At 37.6% G+C, this 16,599-nt stretch overlaps 1 protein-coding gene across 3 annotated transcripts in view; it reads right to left on the bottom strand.

Moving 5' to 3' along the window:
* The window catches only part of ptprub (protein tyrosine phosphatase receptor type Ub), a 310,515-nt gene that overhangs the window by 211,846 nt on the left and 82,070 nt on the right, over nt 1-16,599 (bottom strand). For all 3 annotated transcript variants that reach the window (XM_047360605.1, XM_047360606.1, XM_047360607.1), the window contains exon 2: nt 15,716-15,847. In XM_047360605.1, the coding sequence (XP_047216561.1) occupies nt 15,716-15,847 (132 nt within the window). The remainder of the gene's footprint in view (nt 1-15,715; nt 15,848-16,599) is intronic.

The following is a 16,599-nucleotide window of genomic DNA, read 5'->3' as shown; positions in this document are numbered from 1 at the left end:
GTAATAGCAGACTATCCTGGGGTACAAAATGGCCGATAACGCGGGAAGGCCTGGTGGCGTCCAGCAACGTGCAAATGGTCCAATTTCAGTAAAACATGGTCCGACACAAGTGAGCTACAAACTTAGGAACATCTGTTTTCTTTTGCGACTCTGCAAAGTAAGCTGAAAGAAAGTACCATCTCATTCCTTAGACGTTTCTCTGCAAATACTGCATTTTAAATTTAATGAGAACAAATTATTATCAAAGATGAATAAACATATTGAGCAAATTAATGACTGTATATGTTTAGACACAGTGTCAAAGCAGTACATATATACAGTGCCTTGCAAAAGTATTTATACCCTTTGATGTTTGGCATTTGGTGACATTACAACCACAAACTAAATGTAGTTTATTCTAACTTTATAGGATACACCAAAACAAAGTATTGAATAATTATGAAATGGATAGAAAAGGATGCATGGTATTTAAAATTTAAAATAAAAACCTGAAACGTCTGGCATACATTTTGTATTCAGCCTTACTAACAATGTTACCCCTAAACAAAATCAAGTGCAACCGATTTCCTATAGAAGTCACCTTATTAGTAAATGAAGTGCACCTCTGTATAATGTAATGTCAATATAAGTACAGCGGTTCTGTGGAGGCCTCCCATGCTGGACAGTGTGTATCATGGCACTTTGAGGCTTATCACAAACTACGGAGCAATAACTCATCACTGTCTTATATGTCAAAGCAAAAAGGCCGTTTTGCCTGTGTGCCAGCTTGGCCATTGGTATGCCTTCATTTACAAGGCTATTCTTAAGATGACGGCACATTATTTATCATCTTTTTAAATTTTAAATAGGGCCTACAGTCTCTGGTCTCAGGACTTTTTAAATGTTACTGTTCCTCAGGTCAGAAAAGAAACAGGACAGAAAGCTTTTAGCTTTTCTGCTCCAACTTTATGGAATTTTGCGGTCAGAGCTCAAACTCAAAACTGTTTCTTTGACTGTATTTACGCCATGAAAGTTACAAAGTGCAATTGTTTTATTTCACTGTAAATAGCATTATTTTAATTGTCTTTGTGAATATTATATTGTATGTTCACGTTTTATGTGATTATGTCTTGTAACTAATTGTTTTCTTGTTTTTTCCTTAACTATACGCTGCCACTATTCGCTAGGTCTCTCTTGCAAAATAGATCTTTTGATCTCAAAGGGACAAGCCTAGTTAAATAAAACTTATTCTTATTATCATTATTATAACTCCACATCTAAATCCAATTGACTTGTAACACATAGTATTAATACTACTATGTTAATACTAAAATCTTCCAGTTCCTCCAGCTTCATCAGTCACTGTCTTACAACCTGAACTGAAGATGGAGAAAAAAAACCAAATCCAATCTCTCCAGAATAGGTGTCAGTTTCACTGCATTTGTTTCATACGTGACCTAAGCAGTTACACTTCCAGTGACCAAGACCTTTCTTTCCTGAGTCAAGGTGGTTAACCAAGACAGTTTACTTGGCGCCAGTAATGATGCTAGGGAGTAAGCTCCCTAGCATCAATTATGTTGTTAAACCTGCAGCCTTACATATAAAAGCCCTGCAGCTCTCCCTGTAAAGCGACACTAATTAGACTAAAACTAGAGCCAAACGGCATTTCATTACCATACTCACCTTTCACCCAGGAGTCTGTCTGTGCAGGAAGTAAAAACGCAGATCACAAAAGCAGTGGACACAGAGTGTACTCCTTCTAGCTTGCCCGTTTCAAAGAGTGCTAAAATGTGTCCCATCATTTAGAGTAATTGTTCCTCATCGGCATATTCAGGAGCCATAAAGCTATTTAAAGCTTACTTCCCTGAAACACAATGCAATTAATTTGTCAACTTTTTAAAGCATCTGGGTAGTGACAGGCCTTTTTAGATGCTTTACGAGGAGACTGGGTTTTTGGATGAAAGTGATCAATGAATATGATGTTCTTGGTCATTGGGTAATGAGCTGAGAGCACATATCCCAGGGAACCAGTGGTGTTCCTTATGGGCCATGGAAGGCTTGCATTCCCAACAAACACCACTGTTCAGCCGAATTCACTAATTGCTCTCAGTTCATTGCTTTCTGACTGAAGATGTGTTAACAAAGCCCACATTTCTGTATTAAAAATGTTTTTTGTTATTATTTTATATATTATCGATCTGATGTAACATTCTAATCTTAAATGGTGTGTTCTCGTTCGCTGTAAAATGGTAAAATTAGCGGAAACTCATATTTAACAGAAATAAAGCCTTGAAAACATTAGTTTGTGTGTAATTAATCTAGAAAATGTGATTCACTTAGTGAACTGAGTTACTAAAAAAGTGATCTTTTCCATAATTTCCTATCTTATTAATTATGACTGTAGTTCAGAAGTTGTTTAATCATTTTATGACCTCAAAAAATTGTTCATTCTTGCAGAACTCTGATTTATTCAATATTCTACCTGCAAATATCAAGAGGACCATAGTTTGAGCCTCTGTGTAGTCTTCAAAAGCTTATTTTGTATTGGTTTTATCAATGTTTGGTGCACACAAATTCTCAATAATTGTATATATTTTCAACGTAAAACATCAGAAAACATGTGCTACCACATAGTTTTCGTCCATGCATGCCATTCTCCAAGATGGACAGAAACCACTGACTAGTATGTGCAAACAGCTGTAAATGTGTTCTACACAGTGCAGCACCTAAAAAAAAAACATTTAAAAACCTCAATAAGGAAGGATTCTGCACAACAAGGACTGTTAATAGTGCATCTTTAAATTGCACCTTTTTACCTTTTCTACAAAGCCATTTTCAATGTTTTTCTCAGTTACCCACTCATAATGAAATAGGGTCAGGAGTATTTATTTGCATTATATAAATTCAGTACTTTACCTCCCACTTACACAAATTCAAGGAGGTGTTTCTCTTCCTTTTAACCATCATGCTCTCAGACACAAAAACAGTTAAGCAACCAGAAGGAATGGTCTGATTTGGATGTAGGTTGGTACACTTGCACACCAGTACTATCTATTGTATGTCAATGATTTGCAAACAGCTAAAACTTTTAGAACAATACCAGAGGGCGATGTGGAGCGTCAAACAGTCAGTCAAAACAGTGAGTGAAGGTCACTGGACACCGAGGACTTGTAGACGGATAAGATAGCAATACCATCTCTTGCGTTCATGTATTTACTGGTTCCAGAATTGGGCTGCAGTGAAATCTGAACATAAGTTGGTAATTAAATGTTCTTGTGTGCGAGTGTATCTACTGGGTTTAGTTTTTCCGTTATGGCCTGTCATGTTAGCTTGGGTATTTGATTTAAATACAATTTACAAAGGTCCTGTAATCTTCTCTATAGTTAGCAATGTATTGTATAATTTCTACCTAAATATTTTCATTAAAAAAGCTAATCACTCTAACCCAGACCAATTAAAAGATACTTATTAATATCAGAGTTCTTTAGCAGTTGATATTAGGAAAATTGTATCCATCAAATCTTTGATTTGTCTTTCATTCATTTCCATCTTTACCTTTCCCAGTGTCTGGTTTGAAGCATATAAAAAGATCTGACCACAGTAGAAATAGCTGCCACACATTCATACTAAAGTTTTGAATTCATACTACAATTAGCTATAAAAACTGGAATCTCTGGAAACTTGAGTCTGTAAAAGAGAGCAATATTTAAACGAAAAATGTGTTAGGAACTCTGTACAATCCAAGAAGGTGAGTAAGAATTGCTTCTCCCTCCCATCACATTTAAAGAAAGCAAACACCAACTTGGCAAAGTGGTCAGAATAGCTATTAAACCTCCAGGATTCGCAAAAAGTGCTTCTCCGTGGAACCGACACTAACAACGGGCTGCGTTGCTTTAATATGGTGCTGTCAGCTATATGATTATGGTTGAACTTATCTACTAGTAGCTTGTCATTGTTCCTATCTGATCAAATATGCAGCGATTTATGAGATCACACTGGATTCTAGTGATTATCTTCAAATAGCAATGTGCACTGTCAAAAGTATGTGCAATGTGCAAAGTAATACTTATGTCAGTTTCTATATGTCAATGCCAATAATGTAACAGTTAAAGGCAGAGAATGTAGGCTATGCTATCCTCTGTTTTTAAATTTTAAATGTTGTGACATTAAAGCTCATTGGTCTTAAAACAGGAAAACAAAGTCTTGACTGAAAAAAACATGACATATTCCACAACGTTACAGAAACAAGTTTTTGCTCTATATGCTGAAGCTGCACTTTTTAAAACTGACTTTCAAATTGTTCGATTTGGGTACAGCCTGTGTCTAATCACCCTCATAAAAAGGAAAGCTGCTGCAGATAAATGTCAGCTTTTACTTTGTTGCTTCGCTTACTCTGAACGCTGAACGTTGCTGTTACACTGCACACTGGAATGACCAATCCCAGACACTGTAAAGCTTTCTAAGGTTTCTTGTGCATAAGGATTAGAATTGTATTTTAACATTCGACTTGCTAAGGCCAGGAAAGCCTGAGATTTAGCATCAGGGCTTATCTGTTATTCTTCTGTACATGTAGGTGAACTTCGCCTTGACTGTTCATCTGTTGGGAAGCATGGGAGTGCTGAATGAACTTGCCTTGACTGCTTTCTGCTCTTGAAAAATTTTTTGTCACTTAAGAATGATGGATTAAAATTGCCTTGAAAAGCACTTACAACTGTTTCTGGATTGACAAGAAGCAGCACAGCATCTTTAACGTCATTTTAAATCCAGCTGTTCTGTAAAGGCCTTTAGTTTTACGAGTCAGTATTAGTGAGCAAACACATCACAAAGACCAAGGAAAACAGCTGACAGGATAGAGACAATGCTGCAGCTGTTCAAAGCAGCCAAGCAGAGAAAAACACATTTTGGCTTACATGGAGAATGCTAACTGTGTGTAATATGTATACTCCATATTATCCACATCATGCCTACCGTAAAACATGGTGGTGGTAGCATCATCCTTTGCTGATACTTTTCTTTAGCAGGGAGAGGAACCCTGTTCATGGGTGAATTTGTAAAAAAATCTGAAAACTTTGTATAATTTTCCTACCACTTTACTATTGCGGTGACTGTGTATATTAAATAGAAAATCCCAAAACTATGCAGAGATTTGTGGTTGTAATGTGACAAACTGAGGAATGTTTTAGGGGTATGAATACTTATGCATGGCAATGTAAGTTTATTTCCATCTGTGAACTTTTATACTTTTGTGTGGCTCAAAAAAGTTGTAAACTTTATGACTAAACAACTGCGCAACATAGAAAAACTGAAATTTGTAAATTATAGCAACAGATTCCTAGTAATTCTGCTTGGTGTAGTATTCGCTATTCTAAACTAATTACATATGCCTGCCTGCAGAGTAATCTACTGAACCCGAGAGAGTTTGGGGGACTAGAATGAATGATACTGCAGGTCTAAACTAGGATAAACATTTTTAAATAATGTTCTGTATAATGTACAGTACAGACCAAATGTTTGGACACACCTTCTCATTCAAAGAGTTGTCTTTATTTTCATGACTGATTATTGTAGCTTCACAATGAAGGCATCAAAACTATGAATTAACACGTGGAATTATTTACTGAACCAAAAAGTGTGAAACAACTGAAAATATGTCTTATATTCTAGGTTCTTCAAAGTAGCCACCATTTGCTTTGATTACTGCTTCACACACTCTTGGCTTTCTGTTGATGAGCTTCAAGAGGTCACCTGAAATGGTTTTCACTTCACAGGTGTGCCCTGTCAGGTTTAATAAATGGTATTTCAAGCCTTATAAATGGGGTTGGGACCATCAGTTGTGTTGTGCAGGAGGTGGATACAGTACACAGCTGATAGTCCTACTGAATAGACTGTTAGAATTTGTATTATGGCAAGAAAAAAGCAGCTAAGTAAAGAACAACGAGTGGCCATCATTACTTTAAGAAATGAAGGTCAGTCAGTCCGAACAATTGGGAAAACTTTGAAAGTGTCCCCAAGTGAAGTCGCAAACACCATCAAGCGCTACCAGGAAACTGGCACACATGAGGACCGCCCCAGGAAAGGAAGACCAAAAGGGTCACCTCTGCTGCGGACGATAAGTTCATCCGAGTCACCAGCCTCAGAAATCGCAGGTTAACAGCAGCTTAGATTAGAGAACAGGTCAATGCCACACAGAGTTCTAGCAGCAGACGCATCCCTAGAACAACTGTTAAGAGGAGACTGTGTGAATCAGGCCTTCATGGTAAAATAGCTGCTAGGAAACCACTGCTGAGGACAGGCAACAAGCAGAAGAGACTTGTTTGGGCTAAAGAACACAAGAAATGGACATTAGGCCAGTGGAAATCTGTGCTGTGGTCTGATGACTCCAAGTTTGAGATCTTTGGTCCCAACCACCATGTCTTTGTGCGGCGCAGAAGAGGTGAATGGATGGACTCTACATGCTTGGTTCCCACCGTGAAGCATAGAGGAGGAGGTGTGATGGTGTGGGGGTGCTTTGCTGGTGACACTGTTGGGGATTTATTCAAAATTGAAGGCATGCTGAACCAGCATGGTTACCACAGCATCTTGCAGCGGCATGCTATTCCATCCGGTTTGCGTTTAGTTGGACCATCATTTATTTTTCAACAGGACAATGACCCCAAACACACCTCCAGGCTGTGTAAGGGCTATTTGACCGAGAAGAAAAGTGATGGGGTGCAGCGCTAGATGACCTGGCCTCCACAGTCACCGGACCTGAACCCAATCGAGATGGTTTGGGGTGAGCTGGACTGCAGAGTAAAGGCAAAAGGGCCAACAAGTGCTAAGCATCTATGGGAACTCCTTCAAGACTGTTGGAAAACCATTTCAGGTGACCTCTTGAAGCTCATCAACAGAATGCCAAGAGTGTGTGAAGCAGTAATCAAAGCAAAAGGTGGCTACTTTGAAGAACCTAGAATATAAGACATATTTTCAGTTGTTTCACACTTTTTTGTTCAGTATATAATTCCACATGTGTTAATTCATTGTTTTGATGTCTTCAGTGAGAAGCTACAATATTCATAGCCATGAAAATAAAGAATAGAGCATATATGGTGAATCCAGACCACACCGAGGGACAGGTAAAGAAGGTCAACATTAATTAAGTATTGGATGGCTGCACTGCTCTGATAACAACCCCTCTCTGACAAAAGAGATATTTGTCCTCCTCCTCTGATTCTTTTCTTCAAGAAAAATAAATCCCGGGTCACTGTCATCTACATGCGGAGTAAAGTGTAGCTGGTTGGGCTCAGTGGATGACACTGACCACATGTGAAAGGTGACAGATTTTAAAGACCAGAACGAAACCGTCAAACTGCTACTTTACAGGAAGAGTTGGAAACAACTATGCGTGTTTATGTGAATTAACTCAGTGAAGTTATAAGTAGGGGGCCTACTGTAGTAGTATGGGCCAAATGACCGGGTTCTGACCCTGGGACACAGAATAATAAATCCATGATTCATGTGGGTCTTAGCCTGTTTGATGTACATCCTATTGAGAGAGTCCAGAGCATCCACAGATAAGGCAGTTGTCCTCATACCTAATACTTGTAAGCTACAGGGTTAATCTGCTGAGTGCATTAACCCCATTTTGCTTTCAGGAGGAGGTCAATCCCAAGCAAGCAAAGGCCCCTCTCTGAATGTTTGGTCACATACAGCAAACATTAAGAAAACCACAGGATTACCATGCTACACGTGGTCAGAGGAAAATAATTAACACATGTCAGTTCTCTGTTTTCAGTCAGCTTCTGTATGACTCAGATGGAAAACAAAGCCCATCGATTCCAAATGCACTGTTTTTATGACACCAGAGGTGGATAGCAAAGAGCAGGCATGTGGGTCAAACAGGGAGGTTGGGGAGGTGGTTTCAGAAATTATACTCCCTGTCTGGTAAAAGCAATCCTGCTCTTTGTAAAATCTTAAATCTATTTGTGTTTGTGTAGCCTACCTTAAAGCCTTCAAAACTGTTTAGTCAAAAATTATCTTAAGGGAAACCCTCCTGGACAGATTTCTGGTTATATTTTCGTTAGCTTTTCGTACAGTGGGGCCTCAATTGTGGATAAAATATTTCACAAAGAAATGAGACCCCACTTCAGTTAGCCAATGCATCAACTTTGCCACTTCTTTTTAATACATAGGCAGAAGTTCCAATATGTTACAAAACTAGTTGAATTGATTGTCAAAAGGATCAGCATAGACCAGTCTTTTTCATGCCTATCAAGGAACATCGACCATTATACCACATAACATGTTTCTCACACACATTACCAGTAAAACATAACACATCAAATCTAACTAAATTCCAAATAAACTAGACATAATAATGATTATTTTGGTGGTAAACCAATTTAACTAAAAGTTATTTTCCAAGCATGGCTCATAAAACTTTGTTTAAAGTGTCCCTCTAAATTATTTATCGGCTTCTGCTTTTTATACAAAATTACAAAGAAATAAAAAAAGACATGTGTTTACATGAATGTGTTTATTTATGCATTTATGAGTCATTGAAATAATAAATTCATTTATGTGATACCACGGCATCTGGATATTAGTATTAGTAATAGGACATTAGCACTGAACTTCTGACTCACATGTGAAAATTAGTAGGTGTGTTGAGAGGGAATCACTTACAAGGAAGGTTTATTTTTTATTTTAAAGGTAGTGCTGTTCGCAAATTTCATCCACATACCAACACCTACAATGCATTTGGCTCATGGGTCTGGTCTATGAGTAATGTTCACTCATGTCTCCAACCTCTCCCAGAATAGGTCACTGTGAGCTGAAATAGAAGCATAAACCATTTGTTCACATAACTGCATCTTGACAGCAGCAGCGTTTCCCACTCCACCCGAAGGTTGCTGTGGCCATTGAGGGGCTCTAGTTCAAATGCTACTGGAGAAGTCAGAGTCCATCGTTTCAGAAGGGACAAACTTAATATATATTGCCTCTGCCCTACCTCCCAAATGGTAATGAATCACAGATTCCTTATTATCTTTTAAATGTTAGAAAAGGCAAACCTGAGATCAGTGGAGACTTGGTAAGAAAAAGTTTATAAAATATCAAATAATAAATTATCCTTTTTAAACAGGCTATTAATGTATAACCTATAGGGCAGCACTGTACAGATAGAATGTACAGGTATCACCGTATATTAGAACAGCTCTGTATTGTTTATTGATGAATGTAAACTTACACAGCCACAGGTGTTAAAATCCAGCCAGTGTAAAAGGCAGCAACTTATTATTCCACTGTGGTCTTGTTAACCAACTTTTGATCTTCAACTGAAAATTTACCTTTCAGATTAATAAAAAAATATGATGTAAAATGTCCTATTGAGCTGCTTTATTTTTTGGTTCAGCCCATTGAGTGGACTATAGGTCTACATGTATTTTGTTTTGGTTCAAATTGATTTTTTGTCTAGCACCAAAGGCCTTCTTGGGGACAGTTAAACATCTTTTTTGGAAAATCTTTTCCCTAAAGGCATTTCTGCGTTTTGAGACAAGAAACCTGCTTCCGAATCAATCTTCCTAGTTAAAAGGGTCCCGATGTGAATGGGACTTTGTGACTGTTGTTCTGTTGTTTATTCAGACTGTGTGATGTTGAGACAGAGCAAGGCTTTAAGTAGAGAGGCTGGACAAACTATTGAAAAGTTGCTTTGTTTTATCCTTTAGCTTTTCAACCCCTGATTACTAAAGGTTGGTAGCTATAAAGTAAGGATCTGTATACTCTAGAGAATACACACAGAGACTGCTGTACAAGAAACAGTCTTGTTAACATACTAATTCCTAGAAGAAGATGCTAAAGATAGCTTCACATGTTAACTGGGTTTTCATGTGGTCTTCCTTTTAAAACAATGGTAAAAAAAACTCAAGCTTTTCATAAATGTCTCTTTCACACAGTGGGTTAACTTCATCTTCACTCTTACTTCAGATGAATAGTAATAATAATCATAAAACATTATAATCTAATAAAAATGATACACTAATACTGTGCTATCATTTTCTGGTCTATTGGTTCACTAATCAGTCTACTTCCTCTATTTTCCTAATATATCAAGAACTGTTCAGGTTAAAAGAGGGATTAGTCTGAATTCTAACGTGGCAGAATAATCTTTAAAAAGCTCTCTTAAAGAATATGAACTACTGAGTTTATAATTTGTTCTCTGATCACACCTTTACATATAAAACCTTTGTGCTGATGGTGGATTTTACATGGGGTGTTCGATGTGTTAAGAGAACAGCAGAATCTGGGTGTCGAACATTTAAAATTTAACACCCGACAAAGTAAGAAACATCACCATTCTCCCTTTAAGTGTGATGAATAGATTTTTCCCTAAAGGCAAACCTTGTGTACTAAAGTATAACAAATACTGCTGCACATTCAGAACTTTTAACATTAACAGTTCTGACTTTTATAAAACTGGGTTCGGACAACATGCAAACACTTCTTCTACCGAAGGTCATCATCCTGCATACCTGACTTGTTTGTTAACACAGCAGGAGAACTAAAGATTATCAATATCACTCAGACATCTTCAATCCAAATGAGGCAGGCTATGCAAAAATGTGCTATTTTTATTAAGATCTTTCTCCATGGTCTATCTTTGTCTTTTTTTCCAGGACTGTTTTCTCTTTCATGGGAGCGGTCGTCTCTAATTTCTCCAGGGACCTACAAGCTGCTGCTATCTCAGCTGTGTTTACTAATCTTCCCTCGACACCAATTTCTTAGCTCCACAAAGTTAATGCCGGTCCAGTGTAAATAGCCTTATCTCATAAAACCCATGTTCTCCCCTGCCCCCCCTCAGCTTGGCTGCTTGATGTATACATCGTTTGCAGTCTACACACAGGGGGATTGGGTTCAGAAAAGGACAAGAAGGCAAGAAGTTTGTGTTCCCATACCTACAGCAATGTTATTGGGCATAGTTAACAGACAAAATCTCCGCTTGGACATGCAACATATACTACTATTATAAGCTGAATTACACCAGTAGTTCTTCTAAAGTATTTCTGAAGGATAAACAGGCTACGCACGAAACTAAATTCTGAGAACTGATTGATTCTCGGATTGCTGTCATACACAGATTACAGTACCTACCTCGCTCCACCTGCTTCAGTGAAGGCCCAGGATTGTTGTATAAGCCACGGCAGCGAGTTTTAATTAAACCCAAAGGGGAAAGTATTAATTATCTCATTGCCTGCTGTGAATAGGCCAGCGGCTGCAGGCAGATTCTCACATGAATGCTGATGATGTCGAGGTGAGTGAGGTGTGGCTTTGAATTAAATGCAGGATCTATCGAGCTCAGGATTGTATTTGGATAACCACCCGCAGACACAAAGAGGGAGCTTTTAAGCTGTAAATCAAAACGGAAGGAGACGACTTTAAAACAGGAGGGTTGACCCCCCCCACCCACCCCCATTTTTTAAAAGGCTTCTTGAGCTGATGGTTCTGAAACAGACAGAATGCTCCCTCCGGGGCATCCATTTAACTCTGTTTAGATTGTATCTGTTCCACTCAGCTTATCTATCTTCATATCTGCCATATTAACTGTCTCCTCAGCCATCAAATCATGTCCATCCTCTCCTCTGAGCTTGTAATATTCATAGTGAACACGATTGTTCCCCCTCTGCTACACTTGTACAATACGCACTTCAATGCACGTTTTTGTCATGGGTTTGATTGAATTATCATTACCATATGATAGACTGATTGATTAGCTACAACAGAGGGATGTTTATTTTTGAATCATATTGCAAGTTTTTTGGTAAAAGTCGCTTTAGGAGAGAGCCCATTGCTGCCATTAAATTTTTTTATTTTTTTTTGCTGAGAATCCAAAACAGCAGTCCTCTCCTTGCCAAACCCCTGTAGGTATTTGTTAATGCGGAGATGGAGGAGCGCCTTATAAACTATGCATGTCATATCCCTCAGGCAGTCACCAGTAGAGAGGATGATGACAGGAAAGGGCTGGCTTTCATTAGTCTTGTAAGGCTGCTTAACATAAAATTATCCTTGGGGTTAGCAGAATGCAGACAAAAACAGGGTGAGGGCTTCATTAGCCTGATGAATTACAGAATTCAGACATGTATGTAAGCCAAGTTGCACATAGTCAAACTTTTGTGACATTTGAAAATAGCCACTTGTGCTACATGAACTCAAATTTGTTGTTTCTGTGAAGGTTGGAAATTGAAAATTATACTTAACACTTAAAACATTTACAATTTCTTAAATTACTTTCATATAAGAAACTTTACTCTAAAAACAATGTAGTAATTGTAACAATAAACAGTAAACCTTAGGCCAAAGGATGTTCTTTCCTGTTTCTGTTGTTAATTACATATTTTACAAAGTAAAAAAATAGGTTCATTAAAATTTCTCACAGTGAACATAGTTTAGTTTAGCTTAGTTCAATATTTCATCTTGTATAGGGACAAGTATTAACAAATTGCCATACATTTCAACATTTATAGCCTAAATGGTCTCCTAGATAGTCTTTTGGGTTCATAAAAACTTAAATAGTATTAACCAAGGTTTAAAACACAAATAAAAAACACCAGAAAAAATGTCCCACGTATTAAGATCCAACAAAACAATATAGTTAATATTAAGACACTAAATCATTTAATTAAATAAAGAATGGTAGCGATCATTCCTGACTATATAATTGGTCTTGTATAAGTAAATGCTTCACTTTTCATCTAAACTAATTGCAAACAGAGATCTGTTTTAGTTCTGCAGATACGAAAAAAAACCATGTTGAGTCCACGTACAGAAAAGGCTTGTCCTAGAGAGATTTTACGTAAAATGACTTTACATGTCCCACTGGATGCTGCATGTGTTACTGAACCTATTTCTCAAAGTAGCCCCAAAATGTCACCAAGCGCACGAGGAACCTTAAGCCTAAGCAAGTTCAAGAAATCAATGAAATTTTCAAAGTTCACCACATTTAGCTCCTTAATAATATAAAATGATGTAATCTGATAAGCTTCCTCGCCAAGATCTTAATCATCCCAATGATACTATCCTCGCCAGGGTTGGGCATCAAGTCTCGAGAATTAATTGGACCCAGGACTAAGAATCCGATTCTCCCGGAATTGCTCAAATTTTTAAATTTCTATTCCTAGTTTCGATAACTAGTCCGCTGACAGGAAGAAGCAGCCGAACACCAACGAAGAAGAATCCGCAAGAAGTGAGTGTATAACCCTGGACAGTATGTGGTGACAATCGAAAGTATGGCTTAACTTTAATAAAATAAATGACTAGCCGGTTCAGTGCAGCAATAAGATTATATCATGCAAAGGAGGGTGCATGACTAACATGATTAAACACCTCCAGATTATTAGTGTAGAAGTAACAGAGACCCTGCTCTTTCACGCGGTGCACCTGTGTCACACCGGCCATCCCTCGCTGCTTCTTCCTCTTTCTCCGCCTCTGAAACTCAGCCTAGCACCTGACTGCAGTCAGAATCAGATCAGTAAAACAGTAACATACATCTCATATCAACATTGACACAGCTAACAAGTTATATTCTACCCAAAACGGTTTGTCAATGCAAATACCCAGCTGACGTTAGCACATGTATTTTTTAATAGACAAACAACCTGAAATTACTAACACTAGCCAGGCAGTTGACCAGACTCCATGATGGGCTACTCCATTATGTCTAAGGACCCTGCTGCATGGTGGTGGAACCAACGAAAGACTTCATTTTTGCTGTCAGATCTGGCTTTCTCATATTTATGTGTTCAAGGTTCTTCTACACCCAGCGAGTGTGTGGAGGAAATACTATCTGACCGGAAAGCTCAAGCATACTGCCTGAGAAGGCAGATATGATCATTTTCCTGAACAAGAACCGTTTCTGATTTTATATTATACCTGCTGGTAATCTAGTTTGGGTTGTACAAGCTGTTCTTTTTTGTTTGTTTGATATTCTGCACCAGGTTAGCTCATCAGTGGGAGCTCAGTAACATGTGTAAATTCCTGCAGCATCAGACCCTGGATATGTGTAAATTTGTTTAATGAGGTTTTCAGAAATAAAGCTCTCTTGTGAAAGTGTACCCCTGTGAAAAGAAAATTCATAACATTTTTGTCCAAGTGCATAGGTTTGATATTTATATATTGTTTGAAAATATCCCTGTTAAAACTCATATTAAAGTTAATAAAAAGTAAAAAGTTAATAGAATTAAAATCCATAGAGAAGTTCAGACTATTTCATCCAGCTAGCTCATTTAAACCATGTACACTTTGTTTGACCCTGCTTCTTAATGAATTGGATTGAGAATAGAAAGGAATTGATAGAAACAAGGAATCGTTCAATTTCATAGGATGCCCAACCCTAATCCTCAATAGTTTGATTGTTGTAAGTGCTGCTTGTGAGTATGAGGTTACATAGTAATTTCAATATGAAAGAAACTCAAAACATTCCATTAAAATATTTCAAGCATAATATGGTACATACTCTCTTAGTCTAAAGGTATGCAAGTTTGCTTTTGCAACTTTGTCTCATATCTTGAATTTTAAATGAGAACTTAGATATTTTACTCCTGAGACTCATTTGTTCTTTAGATTTACATCATTAAATCAATCAAAGCAATTACCAAGATGAGAAGCATATACCTACAATGTGAGGCATAACTGTTAAAATTGTGCTCAACATGCACTCTGTTACTTCTGCACCATTAATTTGGTGGTGTTTAATCATGTTCGTGCCAAGTTTGCTTTTGATACTTGGATCAGAACACAAATATGGCAAGCATTCATATGCCTTAAAATGAGGCGGGTCAAGAACTGAGACTTGGGGTACACCTCTATTCTTTTTTCTAAGCATTTATTTCTGACACTAATAAAAACACATTGTTCCCTCTTTTCATGATATGATTTAAGTCACACTAAAATTATCTTTGAAAAAGTGCTGTTTGATCATTTCTGAATTGGAAAATCACAGTTTATGTGTTGAATGCCTTTTGCAAATTCAGACATACTTACCCTGATCAAGTCATAATTTGATCTGTTAAATTAAGAAGCAACATTAGTGTAAAGGGTACACTAACATCTAGATCGTTGGAAACATCAAGATTTCTCAGACCAAATCCACAAATGATGAAGTTCTACAATATTCCATTTTACATTTTCAGTTGTGCAATTTTACCTGTTTTCCACATCATGAAATTTATAGGACTAATTATAGCGTACATGCAGGAGCGATCCTGCGTGCTGTCAACTTTGGGAACAAAACAATGGCCAATTGCTCTTGCCAAAAAAATAGGCACCTATATAACCTGTTTTTGATGGGTCTTTTTCACTTCTAATTAAAATGACAAAAGACACAGTTTAACTTTAGGTCTTTGGCATTTCTTGAAAGGGTTCTGTAATATCTGTCAACTGCATTAGACAAGGAATCTAACACCACATTACTATTGGCATTCTCTTTTACTAGCTTGAAAATTAGCAGCAGTAGAGTGACAGCTTGGGTGCACCGATACCCCCGACAGGTAAGTTGTAGAAATGTAACACTGTTCTCCTGTTCCAGTTGGGAATTTGCCACTGAGGTTTATGGGTTGATCAACTTAACCTGCTACTTAATAAATGCAATCATGTTTGTTCAATGGGGGTTGCAAATTTTTTTGCCGATGGTTTTGAAGAAAAAAAAGCCTTGTAATTTCTAACAGAAAATGTGCCCAAAATGACCAAAGCAGAAAAGAGGAGTACTCACCCCTCAGGAGGTCAGTGTTGGCCGAAGGCGAGCTGTATGCCCGAAACAACATCCAGTCAAAGTCATCCTCCTCCCCTTGGGTAATGTCACACAGATTAGGGTCCGAGTCCTCTTCAAACGTGCAGCCGGCAGCTAAAGAAAAGGGAAGAAATCAAAAACCAGAATTAGCTAAAAGGCTTCAACGGGTACACAACACATTTTCCTCACAGATGTATGTCAAAAACAAGATAAATCAGATGATAAAATACTGCCACCAGAACTAAAATGTGAAACTTAAGCCGATCATCTCTCTCTCTCAGAGAAAAGTAACATCAGTTAGCTGCTTATGTGAAGGCTGACCACAGCTCTGCTGTGGTTCACTGCTTGTACAAAAAAAGGGTAATAGTAGCTGTGGTGTATTGGTTTAACACAGTAACCCTGAAATATACACCTATTACACCAATCTGGACCTGCCAACCTCAATGCCCACACTTACGGCAGTAAAAAAAACACAAACAGAAATAAAGATTTCAGTGTTCAGAATGGGATCTCAAGCTGCAATCAAAAATTCAGCTTTAAGCCTCAATGGGGATGCAATCTGTAAATCCTAATGAAATTCAAGAAAATTTCCAGGGAACTTTCCAGGGATTTTTTCATTAACAAATATAGACTCACAGTAAAGACATAGTAACGAAGTATGGTTTTATACAGCAGGATTTTATGAAAAATTAAGTTTTTAAAACTAAACCAAAGAAGAAAATAATATTGTTTTGTGCATATTTGTCAATGACATTAAAAGAGGTACAAAAAATTTGCTGATCAGCAGGTGTTAATAAATGCTCTGGCAAACGAGTGACTTTTTAAAGATTTTGACAAAGATTCTGAAGCAATAGAGTTGCATTTCT

This window comes from Girardinichthys multiradiatus, chromosome 3 (assembly GCF_021462225.1).
Source record: "Girardinichthys multiradiatus isolate DD_20200921_A chromosome 3, DD_fGirMul_XY1, whole genome shotgun sequence".
Lineage (NCBI taxonomy): Eukaryota > Metazoa > Chordata > Actinopteri > Cyprinodontiformes > Goodeidae > Girardinichthys > Girardinichthys multiradiatus.
Note: the sequence above shows the minus strand (reverse complement) of the source record. Positions and strands in the feature narration are given on the sequence as shown.